At 39.9% G+C, this 20,397-nt stretch overlaps 3 protein-coding genes across 3 annotated transcripts; 2 read left to right on the top strand and 1 right to left on the bottom strand.

The window, feature by feature from the left end:
- Positions 1–1,076: 1,076 nt before the first annotated feature.
- On the bottom strand, positions 1,077–3,884 carry LOC112742155 (uncharacterized). The gene is made up of 3 exons (XM_072215526.1): positions 2,727–3,884; positions 1,791–2,651; positions 1,077–1,625 (listed from the first exon to the last, which is right to left on the bottom strand). The coding sequence occupies exons 1-3, from the start codon at positions 3,882–3,884 to the stop codon at positions 1,077–1,079; spliced, it is 2,568 nt and encodes an 855-aa protein (XP_072071627.1).
- A 5,867-nt stretch (positions 3,885–9,751) lies between these two features.
- On the top strand, positions 9,752–11,870 carry LOC112741260 (light-induced protein, chloroplastic). Its single transcript, XM_025790156.2, has 3 exons — positions 9,752–10,453; positions 11,025–11,220; positions 11,301–11,870. The coding sequence occupies exons 1-3, from the start codon at positions 10,041–10,043 to the stop codon at positions 11,610–11,612; spliced, it is 921 nt and encodes a 306-aa protein (XP_025645941.1). The 5' UTR covers positions 9,752–10,040; the 3' UTR covers positions 11,613–11,870.
- A 544-nt stretch (positions 11,871–12,414) lies between these two features.
- LOC112741258 (uncharacterized) lies at positions 12,415–17,305 on the top strand. Its single transcript, XM_025790155.3, has 6 exons — positions 12,415–13,131; positions 13,233–13,382; positions 13,473–13,580; positions 13,745–13,789; positions 15,630–16,198; positions 16,427–17,305. Exons 1-6 carry the CDS (start codon positions 12,585–12,587, stop codon positions 17,117–17,119), a joined length of 2,112 nt encoding a protein of 703 aa, XP_025645940.1. The 5' UTR covers positions 12,415–12,584; the 3' UTR covers positions 17,120–17,305.
- The last annotated feature ends 3,092 nt before the right edge of the window (positions 17,306–20,397 follow it).

Below are 20,397 nucleotides of genomic sequence, written 5' to 3'. Positions count from 1 at the left end.
TCAACACTTGATGCCTGGAACGGAGCCGTTTTTTGATGGCTGCGATATTTCGTTCCAGGCCAAGTCGGTGTATCATGCTCTCCTCCGGTCTGCCGTTGTTGTTCGGAAGGCTGAGCCTGTGATGGCTCAGGTCGGTTTGCTGGACAGGAAGCTTTGTCATTCTCATGCTGAGGTAGCCAAGTTGAAGGGGGAACTTGAGGCTGCCGAAGCTGCGAGGGAGAGGGCTGTGAAGTCTTCTGAGGAGGCCGGGTCAGAGATTCTCCGACTTGCCGAGGTTGAAACTTCGCTTCTCTCTCAGTTGGCAGAGGAGCGGCAGCGGGCTTCCGATGTAGGTTCTCAGGCTGCCATGCTTCTCGCCGAGTCGGAGGCTCTAAAGGCCGAGGTTGCTGCCTTGAGGAGGGAGAAGACGGAGTTACTAGCTGATGCGAAGGGTGCAATTGCGGCTACCGAGGAAACGATGAGGGCTCAAGCTTCAGTTCTAGCTCCTGGTGTGGATATGTCCGTGATGGGGGCCTTCAAGACTGTTCGCGATGGCCAGATCGTTGACCTCGAGTAGCTTTTACTTTTATCTCTTTGGATTTTTTCTTTGAAATGTGCTTTTGGATATTTTCGGATGGCCGGGGGCCGTGTATTTTGATTTTGGAACACTTTATTTTCGTTTTAATGGTACTTATCGGCCGTTCGGGCCTTTTGTATGTTCTGTTGTTGTTTTTGGGCCGTCCGGGCCTATCATGTACTCCGTTTTAGGCTATTTCGTGTGTATTTCGTTTGTTTCCTCGGACCGTCGTTTGGTCGGGTTCTTTTGTGGATATCCGCGTGTTTGGGCCTGGGGGGTGATCAGTCCCCCAGTTGCGGCCGTGTCTTTGTTCCGTTTTTGGGATACTAAGGAAAATAGAAATAGCTGTTCTAATGGAATTTTTATTGATGGTTGGGCCTCGTTAAAACCCTCCGTTGGTGGCGGGAAAGAGTACCCGAGTTTAAAACTTAGATGGGAAATAAAACCTTAGAATTTGTAAACTGGTAGGAGAAGTACAAAAACAGAAATGAGGACAAGGGTGCGACCTTTGTAGGTTGGTCTAGGCGTAGTATCGTCGCAAGTTGGCGGCGTTCCATGTTCTTGGGACTTCGTCGCCGTTGAGCCGTTCGAGTTTGTACGCTCCTTTTCCGATTACAGCCTTGATTCTATATGGTCCTTCCCAGTTGGGGGTGAGCTTCCCTTCTCCTGGGGTCGGGGGACCGATATCGTTTCGTCGTAAGACGAGGTCGTCGGCCGCGAATTCTCGCCGGATGACTCCGTGATTGTATCTCAGGCTAATTCTTTGCTTTAGGGCTAGCTCCCTGAGATGGGTTATGCTTCTGGTTTCGTCGATGAGGTCTCGTTCTGCTTCCTCGTCGTTACCTCCTACCGTTTTCCTGGGGCTTGGGTCTCCGATCTCTACCGGGATGACCGCCTCGACACCGTATGTTAGTCGGAAAGGTGTTTCTTCTGTTGTCGTTTGAGGTGTGGTTCGGTATGACCATAGGACCGACCCGAGTTCGTCGGCCCATAGCCCTTTGGCTTCGTCGAGCCGCTTTTTAAGTCCTTTGACAATTATTTTGTTTGCGGATTCCACCTGTCCGTTTGTCTGGGGGTGTTATACCGAGCAGAAACGGTGGGATACACGCAGCCCCTCTAAAAATTCTCTGAATTTTTTGTCAGTGAATTGGGTTCCGTTGTCCAAGATGACGATCTCGGGGATCCCGAATCGGGTGATGATCTGACGCCAGAGGAATTTTCGGCATTGGGTTGCCGTTATGGTGGACAGAGGTTCGGCTTCGATCCATTTAGTATAGTAGTCTATGGCGACGATGAGGTATCTGAGTTGGCCAGGTGCCGTAGGGAAGGGTCCGACGAGGTCGATGCCCCAAGTGCCGAATGGCCGCTCTGCCGATATGGTGTTGAGCTGGTGTGGTGCGGCTTGGTGGATATTGGCGTGTCTTTGGCATTTGTCGCAGTTTTTAACTATTTGTATGGAATCTCGGATAACCGTGGGCCAGAAGTAGCCTGCTCTGATGATTTTTTGGGCTAATGTTTTGCCCCCGACGTGGTGACCGCAGCAGCCTTCGTGGATTACACGGAGTATGTATTCCGTGTTTTCGGGTTCGATGCACTTGAGCAGGGGTTGCGAGAATCCGCGTTTGTATAGCTGTCCTGCGACAATGGTATAGTTGGCGGCTTCCCTTTTTATTCGTTTTTCCTCTTTGGGGTCTGGTGGCAGTGTTCCATCGAGGAGGTATTGCAGGATAGGGTAGGTCCAAGATCCCCGGTTTGAGATTGTCAGATGAGCGTCGGTCGTTGTTGACACGGAGGGTGTCTTGACGACTTCCTGGATCAGCGACTTGTTACTGTGTCCGGGTTTGGTGCTGGCTAGCTTGGAGAGTAGGTCTGTCCTGGCATTTCGTTCCCTAGGAATGTGCTGTATGGTAATGTGCTCGAATCCTTCCTTTAGTTTGTTTACCTTGGCGAGGTATTGTTGGAGTAGGGGATCCCGTGTCTGGTAGTCTCCGTTAATTTGGGAACTGACTACCTGAGAATCGGTATTTACTTCTAGGACCTTTGCTCCGACTTCCCTGGCTAAGGATAGGCCTGCCAAGAGGGCCTCGTACTCTGCCTAGTTGTTTGAGACCGGAAATTCGTATCGCACTGATTGTTCGATCACGACTCCGTTTTGGCTTTCGAGAATGACCCCGGCACCTCCGGAGGTGGTATTCGAGGAGCCGTCAACGTGTAGCTTCCACGATTCGGGGGTGGAGTCTCCTGGTGTCATTTCGGCGATAAAGTCGGCCATGGCCTGTGCTTTGATCGCGTATCGATGTTCGAACTTGATATCGAACTGGGATAGTTCGATGGACCATGCTAGCATTCTTCCTGCTAAGTCGGGTTTTTGTAGTACCTGTTTGACCGCTTGGTCGGTTCGGACCGTCATGGAATGAGCTCGGAAGTATTGTCGTAGGCGTCGGGAGGCTATAAGGAGTGCGTAAGCTAGCTTTTCTATGCGTGAGTAGCGAGCTTCCGCATCTTGTAAGACTTTGCTTATGAAGTATATGGGTTTTTGATCTTTTTTCTCGTTTTCTCGGATTAGTGTTGCTGCAAGTGCCTCCTCCGTTATGGAGAGGTATATGTAAAGTGTTTCCCCTGTCTGAGGTTTGGCGAGGATTGGTGGTTCCGCTAGAACTTTTTTGAAATGTTGGAAAGCTTCTTCACATTCCGTTTCCCATTTGAAAGGTGTTCCTTTTTTCATTATTTTGAAGAAGGGGATTGCCTTTTGAGCCGATGCCCCGAGAAAACGTGATAACGCCGTTAATCTGCCGGTGAGCTTTTGGATTTCTTTGAGGTTTTTGGGGTTTGTCATTTCAAGGATGGCACGACATTTCTCTGGGTTTGCTTCGACTCCGCGCTGTGTAATCATGAAGCCGAGAAACTTTCCTGCTTCCATTCCCAAGGCACATTTTGCCGGGTTGAGTCGCATTTGGTGCTTTCGTAGGGTGTTCATTATGACCTCGAGGTCGTTGGTTAGTTGTTCGCCGGATTCGGTCTTGGCGAGCATGTCGTCTATGTAGACTTCTAATTTGTTACCGGATAAGTCTCGGAATATCTTGTTAACCAGTCTTTGATAGGTTGCTCCAGCATTTTTTAGACCGAAGGGCATTACTGTGTAGCAGTACGTCCCGTCTGGGGTGATGAACGCTGTTTTCTCTTCGTCTGGTTGGTGCATCGGAATCTGGTTGTATCCGGAATATGCGTCCATGAAGCTGAGGTATCGGTGACCGGATGCAGCGTCTACCAATCCGTCGATGTTTGGTAGGGGGAAGGCGTCCTTCGGACAAGCTTTGTTGAGGTCCATGTAGTCGACGCACATTCGCCATTTCCCATTAGATTTTTTCACTAGTACAACGTTGGCTAGCCAGGTCGTGTAGGGGAGTTCTCGGATAAAGTTGGCCTCGAGTAGGGCTTTAACTTGTTTTTTGACTTCGGTGGCTCGGTCCGGTGACATTTTTCTTCTCCTTTGTGCTACTGGTTTGGCTTTGGGGTCCACGGCTAGACGGTGAGACATTAGGTCGGGGTTTATTCCCGGCATGTCGGCTGGTGTGAATGCAAACAGGTCTCTATTTTGTTTCAGGAGTTGAGAGAGCTCCTCTTTGAGGTCATATGGGAGGTTCCTATTAATGAAGGTGTATTCATCCTTGGTTGACCCTATTTGTAGTTTTTCCATATCTCCTTCTGGCTCTGGCCTGGGTTGGCCGTCTTGTCGGGCATCCAAATCGGCTAGGAATACTTCGGCCGCATCTCGGGATTTCTTCCTTAGGGCTAGGCTGGTGTTGTCGCATTCGGCTGCGACTTCTCGGTCCCCGTGGATGGTGCCGACGGAGCCGTCGTCGGTTCTGAATTTCATAAGGAGGTATTTGGTAAAGATGACTGCGGAGAAGTCATTGATTGTTTTCCTTCCGAGGATCACGTTATAGGCTGTGGAGTCTTTTAGGACTACGAATTCAGATAGGATTGTCTTCTTCTGGCTGCTCGTTCCTATGGTGATGGGAAGTGTGATTGAGCCATCTGGTTTGAGGAAGTTGTCTCCGAGTCCCGTGACGCCGTGGCGGTGTGTTTGGAGGTTGTCGTTGTGGAGTCCGAGTTTATCGAAGGCTCCTCGAAAAAGGATGTTTGAGTCTGCCCCGGTATCTACCAGTATCCTTCGTACGAGTCCTGTTCCGATTCTAGCTGAGATGACGAAAGGGGCATCCTCGGCTGAGGTGCCGTGTTGGCAGTCCTCTGGTAAAAACGTTATCGTATTGTCGGCTGCGGAGATTGGGACTTGGTTCCTTACAGCCATTACCTTGAGGTCTTTCTTCATTGTTAGTTTTGACTTGCTTGATACGTCCTTGCCTGTGATGACGTTTACTATGATGGTTGGATCTTCCTCTGGGCTTTCCCTGGGGGGTTGCTTTTGGGTTCTCGGGTTACGTCCTTCCTTCTCAGACGACCTGTCTCTCTCCGCGCGTCTCAGTTCTCTGATGATTTTGGCAAATTCTGGGAGTTTGCCGTCTCGTATGGCTTGTTCAAGGGTGTCTTTAAGGTCGAAACAATCTTGTGTTCTGTGACCGTAACCTCGGTGGTATTCGCAGTAAAGGGTTTTGTTGCCTCCTGTCCTTTCTTTGAGTTGCCGGGCTTTCGGAATGATGCCTCGATCTGCTATTTGGTGGTATACCTCGGTAATTGGTGCTGTCAGGGGCGTGTAATTAGAGAATTTGCCTATTCTCGGTGGTCGGCTTGTCGGCCTGGGGTGGTCCCGTTGATTCTCTTTGAGTGTTGGGTTTTGGTGAGAAGCCGAATTGCAGCGCTGGGCGTTGCCGTGCTGCCGCTTGTTGGCGGCGACGACCTGGCTGACTTCTTCGTCGTTGATGTAGTCTTTGGCGACGTTCTGGATCTCATGCATGGTCCATACCGGTCTGGTGGTGAGGTGTTTGCGAAAATCTTCGTTCATTAGCCCATTGGTCAGGCAAAGGCTTGCGACGGAATCCGTGAGTCCGTCGACCGTTAGGCATTCGTCGTTGAAGCGGTCGAGGTATTTTCTTGTGGATTCTTCTTGTTTTTGCGTGACCCCTAGTAAGCTGATGGGGTGTTTGGCTTTGGTGATCCTAGTGGTGAACTGGGCCATGAATTTTCGTGTAATGTCGTGGAAGCTGGCTATGGATCCGTTCGGGAGGGCGTTGAACCATTTGATCGCTGGCCCAGCGAGGGTTACCGGGAAGGCTCTGCATCGGACCGCGTCGGCCGCTCCTTCTAGGTTCATTCTGGCCTCAAAAGCCGTTAGATGTTCTTGGGGATCCTTAGTTCCATCGTACTTCATATCGGTAGGTTTGTCGAAGCCTTTGGGGAGTTTTGCTCTTAGAATTCTTTCTGTGAAGGGTGTAGCTCCCATTATTATATGGTCGTTTCTCGTGCGTTTGGTGTTTCGGTCCCTCCGATCTTCGTCTGAGTAGTGTTGATAACTCAGATCTCGAGAAGCGCTGCGGTTATGTTTCTTGTTGTATCGCCGTTCTGGCGATTTCTCGTGTCTGTGATCGCGTGATGAGCTGCGACCGTCTCTTCTGTCGTGTCGTCGGGTTGGCGACCTACCGCGGCGAGATCTTGATCTGGAGGTTGCATGGCTTCCGTGCTCGTTGTTGTGTTTTCCTTTATTGGTTATCTTGCCTTCGAGTTCCTGAACCCGGAGGCAGAGATCCTGGATGATCTGCGCTGCTTTGTCGCTGGCTTTCTCAGGATGTCGTCGGTCCGTGACGTCGTGATCATTTGCGTTTTGGACAGTGCTTGCTATTCTCGCTTGGTTTGTGACTTCACGGTGCTCGGGGGTTGGGTTAATCGGTTGAGAGTCATCCTGGCTTGAGGGGGTTTCCTCTAGGACGTCCCCCATCGGGCCTAGCTGGCGCAGGTTCCCCACAGACGGCGCCAATGTACGAGATGTCTCTGGTACGGTTTGAAGGGTGGATCGGGAACCCGTGGGCGAAGCTGGAACCGGATTGCTTGACTGGAACAGTGGGGGGAGGTGCCTGCAAAGACACTCCGACGCTCAAGTCAGAATGGATCTGAGAGGTAGAAGGTGTGAGGAATCAATGAATACCTGGAGGGACCTGGGTCCTCTTATTTATAGGCGATGGTGAATATCTTTATCTTATCTTATTTGGCTAAGATAAGGGAGATATTTGAGTTCGAAAGTTGGTTAGAGGCTTAGAAGGGCCGGTTTTTGGGCCTTTGGGTCGAAGCGGGTTGTCCCCGTGTAACCGGGTATGCGGGATCCGTGGGTCGGATCCGTAACAATAAATAAAAAAATATTTTTACATAAAATATCCAAACATAAAATTACTTTTATTTTTGTAAAAAATATTTTTAAAAAATATCATTAAAAAAATATTTTCTAAAAATAACGTCCAAACAAATCTTATATATAGTTTAACTTTGATATCACATGTTAATAACTTAATAGTTAATATATTACCTAAAGATCTTAGGCCTCTGTAATATATTATAAAAAAAATTTCAAGTGTACTAAATATATTAGTATTTCAATAATTTTATCTTAATCTCAGTTATATATATATATATATATATATATATATATATATATATATATATATATATATTATTTAAAATCAACTATTGAGATTATTGGAACACCAATATTCTAGATACATTTGAAAGCTTTCCATACTATACACAATTATACACGATATTTTTGTTTTTGTCATGATACAATACAATTATACATCATCAACATTTTAGATTCAATTTTCACATATTGGGCCTGTGTTAACGAAATTGAACCCCCTATCCTCTCCTCCTTTTTCGGCTAAACCATATATACAAAATACAATCCAAATTTAGGGCGAGAACATCAATATGGAAATTCCCTTTTCTAGTTATCTGACTTTGACCCTTTTTCAACATTTTTTGTTCAAGCTTGGTCCATTTTCTTTAGGTGGATACGTACCAATAATAGAATATCCTTTATTTCTTTTTTTATTTTGGACAGGGAATAATTGAATATATCCTTGATCAATGTCAGGTATGCATGTGACTCTTGGGCTTGGCAGGAGCTTGACTCCAAATTTAAGGGCCCAAAATGCCTGTTTCATAGAAATTGACAACAGATTTTTGGGTCTAATCTCGCTTAACTCTTTCTTTATTGGATCAAACAATATTAACAGAGTTCTCTAGATCCATGCCCGGTTTTGTACTTTTGTATAGCATTTTTTGCATGGCTGATAACCACACCCTTCACAATGAGTCACACGGAAAAAAGAAATGCTATGAATCGGAGTGAATGTTGATGTTGGATTGAGCATAATGCATGGTTGTTTCTCTTTAATTTCTACGATATAGTGCAATCTAAGTCTAAATATCTAATAAGACCACTACAAGATGAACATGAGCATTGCTTAATTTTGCCACAAGACTCAGTTTCTCTTAATGTCACTATCGTGGTGAGTGGTGAAATGATCGGAAAACATGTGAAACTATTAAACTAATGTGCCTATAATTATAGTCCGACCAAATTAAAGCAACAATGTGGAAGTAGCAGCAAAGGTCTATATTATTACTCTCTAAATTACATGAATACATTTCTTTTTAAGATATATACTCACAGCTCACAATGGCAAGTGAGGAAGAGTACATCACTTGAAACCAGAAAATATACACCAATTTCAAATACCCCTGCATTGAATAATCAAATCCCATTTATGAGTCTAAAGTTTGGTTGGACCTACTCAATTTAAATATATAAAGTGACTTGGATATATAATTTGAGAAACTAAAAATTAAAAATACATTTTTATGTTTAAAAAATGTTCATTTGTATTCATTCGAAAATTAGAAATAGTAAAAAGGACTAATATACAGTAACATAAAAAAAAACAGTTCATATTTCATAAAGAACTATTGATGCACAACCAAAAAAGTGAATTAGTACCGAAAGAAGATTCTAGAGCAGAGGCAGGCACGACGACAAATCCTTTTGCGTTGTTGTGTTTGTGTTAAGTGTCCATGCACATTTGACAGAAAACGTAAACTAACGGCCTATGTCACACACATGGTCCCTTTCAATCTCTTTTGTTTTGTGTTTGTCAGCCTCGTCTTCTTCTTCTTCTTCACTTGCCGCAGATTCAAATAACTCAAATATCCACCATTCTGCTTCCACCCGTAACAACTACAAAGGGACCAATTTATGTGACCGATAAAACGGCCTATATGCATTATACACGTCTCTCTTTTTTGCCTTTTATTCAAATACCCATATTATCCTTTGTCCACGGTATAGAAAAAAAAAGATTAGAATTTATTATTTTTAATTATTATTTATTTATTAATTTAATTTATTTATTCTAATTTTTTTAGTCTAATAATTTAATAATATATTTAATTAATTATTTTTAAATATTAATAGTTAATTGATAACAAAAAAAAATAATAAATTTTTGCATGGCAATGGCATTAGTCTACTATTAGATTTGTTTTTGTGCGATAACAATCCATCCACCGGGAAAAACCGCAACTACCAATAACATGAGTGAATGGGAAAAGCTTTTGCTTAGCATAGCATACACGATTTTTTTCCCTAAAAAATAAAAGAGTAAAGTATTGTTTTTGTTTTATTGGGGTAAATCTTATTTGTGTCCCTAACGTTTAAATCGTTCTATTTGTATTCCTAACGTTTGTAAAAGTGATTCAATGTTATCCTGCCGTCAATTACACATCATGAGTGCTTTAGTTTGAGTTTTAAAAATCTCTTCTTGAAGTTAGAATATAAATGTCTGGGATAGAATCGATGATTTACTTCGAAAAATAGCTCATCAAATATTGAAACTAATTCCTACAACATTTACATAATTCACTTTTCTAGGGATATAATTGAATTTAAATACAAATAGTGGGTATAATATTAAAATCGATCACATCAAAATGAGACCTAATTGAGAATGAATACATCCAAGTAAGAATAATTGAAAAATATAATCTGATTTGTTAGTATAATTGATAGTAGAATAACATTGAATCACTTTTATAAACGTTAAGAATACAAATAGGACGATTTAAACGTTAGGAATATAAATAGGACTTACCCCAAACGTTGGAGGCAAAAACAATACTTTACTCAAAATAAAATGATAAATCGAATTCATGATAGATAAATTTTTATTTTTGGTTAAAACCTTGAATAAGAATAACCTTCCACAAGTAAATTATGAGGCAAAAAGGAAAATTAGGCAGGGAGAAAATTGTAATTTAAGAGGAAAGACACGCTCTTTTGGTTTGACAACTTTCCGTCTTCTATTTGGGGTCAGACAAACCTCACCGAGTCTGATACTAATCAAAATCGTTGGTTGTGATTTCCTCTTTTAACTCCTCTTCCTTCTCTCCCTTTCTTATAACTCTTCCCTTCCTTCAATCTCTTCTCATCCAACAACAAACACTCCAAATTGAAACTCATCACCGAAAACCAACAACAATGGCTTCTTCTTCCTCACTTTTTCAGCTCCGATGCAGAAACCTCTCCTGCTCCCTCGCCCCTATCCCCTCCTCCTCCCGCCTCGTTCCCACTCCTTCCATTCTCCATCTCGGAGTATTCACCAAGCCCATCATCGGGGTCTCTTCGGATGCCCCGAGGCCGGTGTTCTGCGTGAGAGCCGTTACGAACGAGGAGGAGGGCGGTTATTCGGGAGTGGCGGTTGCGGAGGAGACGGAGGCTGGGCGGCTGAAGAAGGCGCTGGTGGATTCGTTTTACGGGACTGATCGTGGATTGAAGGCTTCCAGTGACACGAGAGCTGAGATTGTTGAGCTTATCACTCAGCTCGAGGCAAAGAATCCTACCCCTGCTCCCACCGATGCGTTGACTCTCCTCAACGGAAAATGGATCCTCGCGTAACTAACTAACTTCCTTTCTTTTCTTATTTTTATTACTTTTCAATTCGGATAAAATTTTGCTTATTTGTTCTAAAAACAAAAATTGCAAGAAATGTTGGATAGGTTAGGCTGGCCTAGTACAAAAAAATTTAGTTGCATTAATGTGATAGCCATAATCTGTGTACTTTGTGGATCGCTAGAGTCTGGTCCTACTGTCCTAGGAACTAAGCTAGCTAAGTGGTTGGTGGTTATAAGTTGCAAGTCACTTTATGCTTAAGAGAAAGTGTAAGGGAGCAGCACTTAACCATCAAAAGAAGAAAGAGTAATCTCACATTATTGGATGAAATTTCACACTATTAAAAACATCAATATGATGACTAATTGATGACTATAACTCACAAAACTTGTTGGTACTCTAGCATTCCTCTATGCCTAATTCTTATTTTTCTAATTGAACTTTAAGTGCTGGATTGGAGATCTAAGTTATGGTCTTATGGACTTAGTCACATCAAAGTGAATATCATAGCCGCAACTTTTGACAAATGCAACAAATCTTGCTTATGTATAATAATTACTTTTATCTCCTCAGGTATACCTCCTTTGCAGGGTTGTTCCCGTTGTTGTCAAGCGGAACACTTCCATTGGTGAAGGTAGAGGAAATATCTCAGACCATTGATTCCGAGAGTTTCACCGCCCAAAACTCCGTTCGCTTTGCCGGTCCCTTGGCCACCACCTCCATCAGCACAAATGCAAAATTTGAAGTCCGCAGCCCAAAACGCGTTCAGGTCTGCGTTTGGTTTTTCATCCTTACTAATTTAGCAATTCCCCAATGCAAAAGTGACAAACTCTTGTGTTTTTTTTATAGATCAAGTTTGAGGAAGGGGTCATTGGCACTCCACAGTTGACAGACTCATTGGTTATACCAGAAAATGTGGAATTCTTGGGGCAGAAGATTGATCTCACACCCTTCAAGGGCATACTCACCTCTGTCCAAGACACGGCATCTTCTGTCGCAAGAACTATCTCCAGCCAGCCTCCGTTGAAGTTCCCGATCTCCTACAGCAACGCTCAGTCGTGGTTGCTCACCACCTACCTGGACGACGAACTTCGCATCTCCAGGGGTGACGGTGGTAGTGTCTTCGTTCTTATCAAGGAAGGAAGCTCTCTCTTGAGCTGAAGCTTGTTTCTTCGCATTTTCGCCATTATTATTATCACTATATATATAATAAGAAATTTGTATGAGAAAGGAAAGCCTTAGTGCTGTGGCATCATATGTTTTATCTTAAATTTGTCATCCTTGATGTAATAAGGATGTAAAGTACTGTTAATGATATAACTTAGTTTAGAGTTGGGTTCAAGATCCAATCTGGTTCTGCATCAATATTGTCCCTGACGAACTAAGGATATAAAATCTCTATTTTTGTGGATTTACCAATTTGAATGACCAATCAATAAATGCCATACCCAAATAACATAAGAATGATAAGTGTGCGTGCTGGGTTTGGCGTTGGGAACAGGAACACTCAAAAGAAGGTTTGAATCGGAAGCATAATTGGAATTTTGTATGAACTAGCTAGGAAGGATGAAGAGAATAAGTGTTTTTACCTGAAGGTTTTTCATCTCATACTTGGATGATTTGGAATTTTGGATCCACTAGCATTAGTATGGTTGGTTATTTTCTACAGGTGGCAGACTCTCAGTTGCCACAGGCGGGAAAACTTGTTATTTAACTAACTTTAAGAACATACATATTACATAGCACAATTGGATTCACTTGTGGTATAAATAACTTCACTTGCACAGTTATTCACCATTTTCTTCAATCACAAGCCTCTTATTTCAAACTACTAACCATCATTCATGTTTCAACACATTAGGTTCTCATTTTGGGCCAAAGAATAACCAATGAACCCCCCCCCCCCCCCCTTTTTGTTATTCCGATTCGATGTAGTAATATTTTAAGCAAAGAATAAGAAAAAGCATGATGCATTCGCTGACATCTTTTATTTCAGTTTATATTATATGCCTAGCTAAGTTGGCAAGTAAAGGTTCAGATAAACTGATTATGTAAAATTGAAGCCTATATCCACTATATATAGCTAAGACAAGACTTGAAGAGTAACAAATTAGTTAGTTAGTTTAAGGGGAAATGGGTGAGGAATCAGGGTCCAATGTAATTGACATGGAATATGCTCAACGAGCGGCTTTATTCAGAGACTGGGAGGATTTCAAGAAATTCTTCGCAAATAACAAGCGGGCCTTGCTTAAGCCCATGGATATGGGCTTAAACACGCCCTTTCACGTTGCCATGGCCTTAGAGTCCACCCGCGACGCAAAACTACTGAAGGAGTTGCTGGAAATGGTTGGCGAGGAAGAGAGGTGGCAGGCGCTGAGAAAGGCGAATGACGATGGGGACACGCTTCTCCACGTGGCGGCCGCAAGTTGCAAGGAGCTTGACGCAGTGGAGTTGGTGCTCGACTACGAGAAGAAGGTGCAGGCGCCGCAGAAGATATCATTGGTGGAACTGAAAAACGAGTATGAGGAAACCCCGATTTTCACGGCTTCTAAGGAAGGGAATCTCAAGATGCTCCAGCACGTTGCTAAATGTGTAGGCCCTGCTGACTTGCGAAAGCATTTCTATAGAGGTGCTGACAAAACTTCCATTCTTCATATTGCTATAATTGGACAACACTTTGGTAAGTTTGTATTATTTTATGAATTAAATAAGTGTACAATTAAATCTATTATGTCAATTTATCTTATATTATATATAAATGTTCCCCCCTTTTTGGCGCAGATGTTGCGGTTTGGTTGCTGGAAGTGGATGGTAGTTTGGCTAATGAAATGGACGATAGCAAATTTACGAGTCTTCAACTGTTAGCCAAGATGCCTTTTGTGTTCCCAAGCCATTCCCAATTCAGCACTCTCAAATCTCTCATATATTATTGTATTTAGCTTTTTTTTTATTCCCTCTGCATTTCGATTTTAATACAGTTTATTTTAATCCATTGATGGTTCTTACTAATTTGATTAACAGTGCTTCCGGAGTACGAGTACCAAGATTTTGATCATGAAAGCATACGGGTTCTCAGGCAAGGGACAGAATCATCAAATGGAATTGGAAATGGAAATGCACACACCTCAGGTACTTTTTGGAGAAGAAACAGAGCTGTATTCATTTTATATGGAATACAAAATTGATGGTTAAAAGTGTTAAGAGTCCATATTTTGAAAACCAATTGTCTGATCTGCTGCATATGCATGCTCAATTCTTATTCTTGATAATGAATACGCCAAGTTACATTGCAGTGTTTACAAGAATCAACCGTGCTATTTGGAAGTTTCTTGCTGAAGGTGCGAAATACTGCTAAGTGCTAACCTTGTTCCAAGCGCGATTCAATTCAATTTGATACGTGCCTGCTTTAATCCACTTGCATAACTTTTGTTAAGTTCCAATTTGTTATTGATAAATCCAAGTTACAGTGTTTATGTGGCATACGCTCGTTTATTAATAAAAATACGAAAAATATTTAGGCCATTAAAATTTATTATTTTTTATTATTATTTTTAATCATCAATTAATTAATTTTTTATTCTAATCATTTAACAACATAATTTTAATCTATATTTTTAAATATTAATAACTAACTAATTGCTAATAACAATAAATTATAATAATCTTTTAGCCTTTCTTGTTATTTTAAAAATTAATAGTTGTCTAATATATTAAATTTTTAACTTTTTATTAATGAAAAAGTATAGATAAATAACAGGCAACTTTAAATAAATGTAATTAATAGTCACCAAAAAAAAATAATAAATGTAATTAATAATGGAAAAGTCTAGGGACCAACAACTTTTGTATTTTGTGGTCAGCACTTAACCATCAAAAGAAAAGTGAGTGATTTTTTGTCATTAGATGTAATTCCACACCATTAAAATCACTATTATTGATGGCTAATTGATGGTTACAAAACACAAAAGTTACTGACACCCTAGCACTCCTCGTTAATAATTATTAATTTTGTATCTTTTAAAACATAAAACTTAAATAATTATTAATTAATAATAATTAATTAATATAAAATACAATTCAAAAATATTTGTTAACTTATTATTAACTAAATTTTTATTAGGTACCTACTGAAATTGTTTATTAATTTTTGCATATGCATGCTGACATATACACATGAATTATATATAATAAAAAAATAATTCTACTAGAGAACTAACTACAACAGATAGTCAATTAGAGTTAACTAGTTAAAAAATAAGAGGTCTATTATGAAAAAAAAATAACTTTTTACCATCTTAATTTTTAAAATTTTAAAATTAAAAATATAAATAATTGACTTGAGTTGGCTTATGTTGTAATTGGCTCTTTAGATTTTTTCATAAAAAAATATGTAAAAAAATTATTATATTTTTCTTTTTTAACAACTTTATATTAAAATAAACAATTGTTATTCCAGATTGAAAAATGCTATTTGTACATCAAAATCTGCTTTTAAAATCAGTCACTAATGTATTTGTGTATAAATACATGTGTAGTTTAGTTTATTTTCAATGTGTATTTATATTCCAACATATATTTTATACTGGTGGCTGACTTTGGTAGCTAATTTTGGTGTACACATAGCATAACCCTTCGAGATTTAGATTGTCCTTTTATTTTTATTATATTTGCTTTAAGTTTTAATGTTTGGCATTATCATATTAACAATTAAGGATATTTAGATACATGCTAATGAGTAATAACTCAAATGATATAGTCTTTCTATAATCACTTAAGAGATCACAGATTGTGAGTATTGGTAAAAAAAAAAAAAACGATATTTAGATACCTATTAACCAAAAAAGCCTTCTAATATTTCTCTTTACTAATAATTTGTAAAGCAAAAAGTTATGTGTGCATTAAAATTAATTATTATATATTATATATAAATATATGTAGCTTAATTTATTTTTAATATATATTTTATATTAGTGACTAATTTTAATAGTTGATTTTGATGTACACATAATATATTTATAAATATATACATATATTATTTAATTTATTTTTAATATATATTTTATATTAATAATTAATTTTGATTACTAATTTTAGTTTGCTTATAAAGCCTTCTAACAATACACTTTCTTTGTCTCTCTAAAGTTGAGTTTTTCCATTTGAATGAATCCACTGATGCAGAATGGGTGGTGATAAATGACATTTGGCAGACAAAGAAGCAGCACAAGTTAGTTATGCATCTAACCAAGGTGTTAGTGCCAAAAGACTACTCATGGCAAGAAAATAACATTCGTGTTACTAGTCAACGGCAACGAACGGTGGCTGTTTTTCCAATTTTTGAAGTCTCCGTTCGTCACAGATTGATCCAAAAAAAGAGGGATAGCAGACAGGATGAGAAGGGTGGGCCGCAAAAGGTAGATGCCACCAGTTATAGCCCTACGCCATTGCTCTTAGCAGCTAGCACCGGAATTGTGGAAATCATTGAGCAAATAATCGAAGTACACCCAGATGCTATAAACCATGTTGATGTAAAAGAGCTTGATGTGCTTCAAGTTACAGTCAGGACACGACAACTTGAAATTTTTCGATTCCTAAAGACTTGCTGTGGCACTTCAATGATGAAGAAGTTGGCGGGTCGAATCGGTAGAGAGGGTCGCACCTTGTTGCATTACGTTGCACCGATGAAGTATAAGAGAAACCACGAGGCCGGCGTTGTATATGAACTACAAGAAGAGCTCCGTTGGTTCGAGGTAAGCTAGCTAGCTAGCTACGATTTCAAATTTCATATAAATAAGGTGAAAACTATGTGCAGTCAAGTCAACTCTACGTGGAGTTGATACTTGAGAACTGTTTGATGAGAATTTAGTCAAATCAGTCAAATCATCTGACACCTCTCAAGTATCAACTTTATGTGAAGTCGACTGCACCTGAGTTTCCATCCATAATTCCACGTAAAAACATTTCTATGATGCGTGCAGCGTGTGAGGAACATAACCCCTTCGTACCTTCACATGCATTGCAATGATGAGATGAACCAAACGGGAAAAGAACTATTTGAAATGGAGCATGACGCTATGCTAAAGAGCGCACAAGAATGGCTGAAGCAGACATCTCAATCATGCTCAGCAGTGGCTGTGTTAGTGGCCACCGTTGTGTTTGCAGCAATTTACCAAGTTCCAGGAGGAACTGATGACAATGGCGTCCCCAAACTGATAGGATCTTCCGTTTTCTGGTTCTTCACGATCATGGATGTTTTGGCACTTGGGAGCTCTCTGTCTTCAGTTGTGATGTTCCTCTCCATACTCTCATCTCCATTTGACATGTGGCAGTTCCGTAGCTCACTCCCTCGAAGGCTCTCGCTAGGCTTCACCTTGCTGTTCTTCGCGTTGATTACGACCATGATGTCCTTCACCGCAACCATTTTGCTCACCATAAGTAGGAGCCTGAATTCAAAAAGATGGAGCGCCAATTTGTTGTATAGCGTTGCGTTTATACCTGTCACCATATTTGCATTGATGCAGTTCCCACTCTACATGACTTTCAAGAGAGCCGTCACACAACTTTGGGACATGTTTAAGAGGTTCGTTCCAAAACGTGTCATCAAGACAACTAGAAGGTCCGGGAAAAGAAGGCTTCGTAGCTCTCTTGCCAAGAAATTTCAACATTCCTAGCTATTTCGCCTTATATATTCACTTGTATTGTCAGTATTGTATGCATATGCATATTATTGCAGTTATTTCTTTCTGAATTAACATGTAGATTTCTTTTTTCCTTTTTTGTAATCAATACCTTCTGTATTCTATGCACTATTATGTGAGTGTTTCTCATAATAAAAATAAGTTTCAATTCAAAATTAATTTGTCTTTAAAATGATATTTTAATTAATTTGTTTTAATTTATAGAGAAAAAAAAATAGATCCTTAACTTTTTGACCCACCGGTATTTAAATTTCTAACGATTTGAAAATACATTTAAGTTCCTAATATTTTTAAAATCTAGACATATCGATCTCTCTATTTACTGGAGTCTGGCAAACCTAATAAAAAAAAAATCAAACATGACTTCTATGGGAGAGTTTTTAAAACCTAGACATATCGATATACGGATGCACATGTGGAAAAATTTTTAAAATATGACCAATTAAACCCAAGATCAATATGTTCAGATTTTGAGAATTCAGGAACTTAAATGCATTTTTAAATCTTTAATGATATAAATGTCCGCAGACCAAAATATCAATGATCTATTTATCTTTTTCTCTATTTCATATATTATTGGTGGTACTGTGACAGTGACACTGTTGCAAGACGGTAGATAGATCATAGATAATTAGATAGGTGGATACTACAATGAAGACTTTATAATTGTCTTCATATGAAAATATTTTTTTTTTAATCTTTGAATGATGGATTGTATGATTAGATTTTGATATTTATAAAAGTGTTGTCGACTTGTCGTTGTTTAAAATGTGACTAAATAAATAAGTCACACTTTTAAATAAAATATCTTCATGATATTTTTGTCATCTTCGTTTGAGTACTTGCTAATTAGATATGTGATAAAATATTAAAAATATGGTGATTTCTTCCAAACTCATGGTAATTTTGTGGGTAAGTTACCCTTGCACATGTGTCATCATTTCAGCCATTGATCAAGTAAAATTTTCAACCTTGCATTAATGCATTCAATAAATGTGTTCATACTACATTTTATTTTATAGTATTTACATTATACCACATAACGTATTTATACTGTGTGTAATGTGCAAATAGTTGATTTTACAAATCCCTCCCCAAATACCAAAGAAATCAAAATCTTCCCAAAATACCATTTGAATGTCTACAGCTTCTTCTTCTTCTACCTCTCAAAATACACTTGGAAGGAACTGCTTCTTCTTCAACCTCACTGCTTCTTCTCCCCTACTGACCACTGCTCCTTCTTCTCCAGCCTTACTGTAGGTGATGGGTGTGATTTTTTCGGCGACCCACTCGCAAAACCTTCCCCAAATACCCCTGTAATGTCCACTTCTTCTTCTTCTACTACCTCACTGCTTCCTCTACCCTTCCTATAGGTGACGGGTTTGATTTTTCCAGCGACCCACTCGCAAAACCTTCCCCAAATACCCATGTAATATCCAGAGCTTCCTCTTCTACCTCGCTGTTCCTCCAACCGTTCCTGTAGTTGAAGCGTTTGATTTTTCCGGCGACCCACTCGCAAAACCTTGCCCCAAATACCCGTGTAATGTCAACAACCTCTTCTTCTACCTCATTCCTCTGATTTCTTCGGTGAGTCATCGTTAGTGACAGATTTTTTCGAACCCCGTCGAAGACCCTGCCTACTGCTTCTTCGTCTAGGGTTACGCGGTTGTCCTTTTCTGTGACTCACAGGCGGAGTGAAGTATTTCCCAAACCATCAAAGAACATAACTCATCCCCTTGCCGGGAACGGTTCCGTCGATCCACGTCGAAAATCCTCTCGAAAAACCATTGTAAGGCCTACTGCTTCTTCTTATAGCTGATTCGTTTCTTTTTGTTGTCGATTTTCATAACCAATTTTGCGTGATTTGTTCTGTTATTCACTTTCTTTAATCACCATTAATCAAAGCAGATTGTTTCAATTTTGAATGCAATAGTTGGTAATAGTTGTTCATGGTGGTGTTTAATGTTAATCAGATTGATGGCCAGTGATGCATGCTCCTCAAACACGAGACGAGGCAGAGGCAAAGCCGGCGGACAACAGGAACTGATAGCTGGATATGCTAGTTCAACTTCACTGCAACCTGCGGATGTAACAGATGGTGTTGCCCCAAAATGCTTCTGCGGAAAATATGCTATCTGTTACATGTCAAAAACAAACAGCAACCCGAATAGACTATTTTTTGGATGCCCATTGTTAAAGGTAAGCACCCGATTCTTCATGTATGATCACTAAGTTTATGCTAAAATTGGCTAAATTTTGAATTTTTGGAATGGAGTTTAGAATATAGACTTTGGTTATTTTTCCCTAGATCAAGTTGTTGTGGATGTGATTTTTAGTTGTTTAATGGCATGCCTATTGGTTATGAAAATGATTTGATTTTGTGAGCGATATGCTGTTAAATTGGGTTGATATTGTATATGATTTAATATTGATGCTGGTTAATTATGAAGAATAATTGAGAACTGTGAAAAAGTTGATTTCTTGAAAATAGATGTACCTAGATTAAAAATATTGATTTTGACATGAATTCACATGGAACCTGATCTGATATAAAAATGGCTTTAAAATTTGAAAGGATTTTTAATATTTAGCCTTTAGGGATTAATTACATTCACATATGTGTATTAGATTGAATTGGAGTGTTTTGTACCACCATACATTCAATGTGTTCTATTTGATATAGGTGACAGAAGCACACTGCAAATTCTTTCTCTGGGTTGATGACCACATTGTAAGGGTCAGAGCGGGGGAGGCTACAAGGGGATCGGGTGATGGAAAGCAGAATCATGTTGAAGAACATTTGGGAATGGATAACCTGATAGCACATGTAGAGGAAAGAATATTAAACCTAGAGAAGTTGCTGAACAAGAAAAGTATACAAGCAGAGTTGAGAAAGAAGACTAGAGAAGCAGCTGCAAGAGAGATGGAGGCTTCATCAACAAAGTCTAACCATTAGATCAAAATCGGAACCTGAAGCACCTCTATTAGGTTGAGAAACTTAAGAATAATTTCCTTCTTTCAGAATTTTTCTGCTAGAATGTAGACACACAATTGCTTGAAGCTTTTAAAGCAAAAATTGTCGATGTCGTTTATTTGATATGGGCAACATGGTTGGAATTTGATTATGTTTTACCTATAGATACGTATATGTTTTATGGTATTTATTTTTGTGACTTAGTTATCAAAGTTCCCTACTAATTTCAGTAGCATATGAAGGCTAATATGTTATAGTAAGTCAGCCTAAATACCAG

The sequence above is a fragment of the Arachis hypogaea genome, chromosome 14, assembly GCF_003086295.3.
Source record: "Arachis hypogaea cultivar Tifrunner chromosome 14, arahy.Tifrunner.gnm2.J5K5, whole genome shotgun sequence".
Lineage (NCBI taxonomy): Eukaryota > Viridiplantae > Streptophyta > Magnoliopsida > Fabales > Fabaceae > Arachis > Arachis hypogaea.
This window is presented reverse-complemented; position numbering and strand designations above follow the sequence as displayed.

Bases quoted from the DNA above. Each gene is read 5' to 3' on its own strand.
- LOC112741260 (XM_025790156.2), top strand. From the start codon at position 10,041: ATGGCTTCTTCTTCCTCACTTTTTCAGCTCCGATGCAGAAACCTCTCC. The intron at 10,454-11,024 runs GTAACTAACTAA...TTATCTCCTCAG, and splicing joins AACGGAAAATGGATCCTCGC to GTATACCTCCTTTGCAGGGT. The intron at 11,221-11,300 runs GTCTGCGTTTGG...TTTTTTTTATAG, and splicing joins GCAGCCCAAAACGCGTTCAG to ATCAAGTTTGAGGAAGGGGT.
- LOC112742155 (XM_072215526.1), bottom strand. From the start codon at position 3,884: ATGGACCTCAACAAAGCTTGTCCGAAGGACGCCTTCCCCCTACCAAAC. The intron at 2,652-2,726 runs GTCATTCTCGAA...TCAAACAACTAG, and splicing joins CCACCTCCGGAGGTGCCGGG to GCAGAGTACGAGGCCCTCTT. The intron at 1,626-1,790 runs GCAACCCAATGC...TAACACCCCCAG, and splicing joins AACCTCTGTCCACCATAACG to ACAAACGGACAGGTGGAATC.
- LOC112741258 (XM_025790155.3), top strand. From the start codon at position 12,585: ATGGGTGAGGAATCAGGGTCCAATGTAATTGACATGGAATATGCTCAA. The intron at 13,581-13,744 runs GTACTTTTTGGA...GTTACATTGCAG, and splicing joins TGGAAATGCACACACCTCAG to TGTTTACAAGAATCAACCGT. The intron at 16,199-16,426 runs GTAAGCTAGCTA...TGATGCGTGCAG, and splicing joins AAGAGCTCCGTTGGTTCGAG to CGTGTGAGGAACATAACCCC.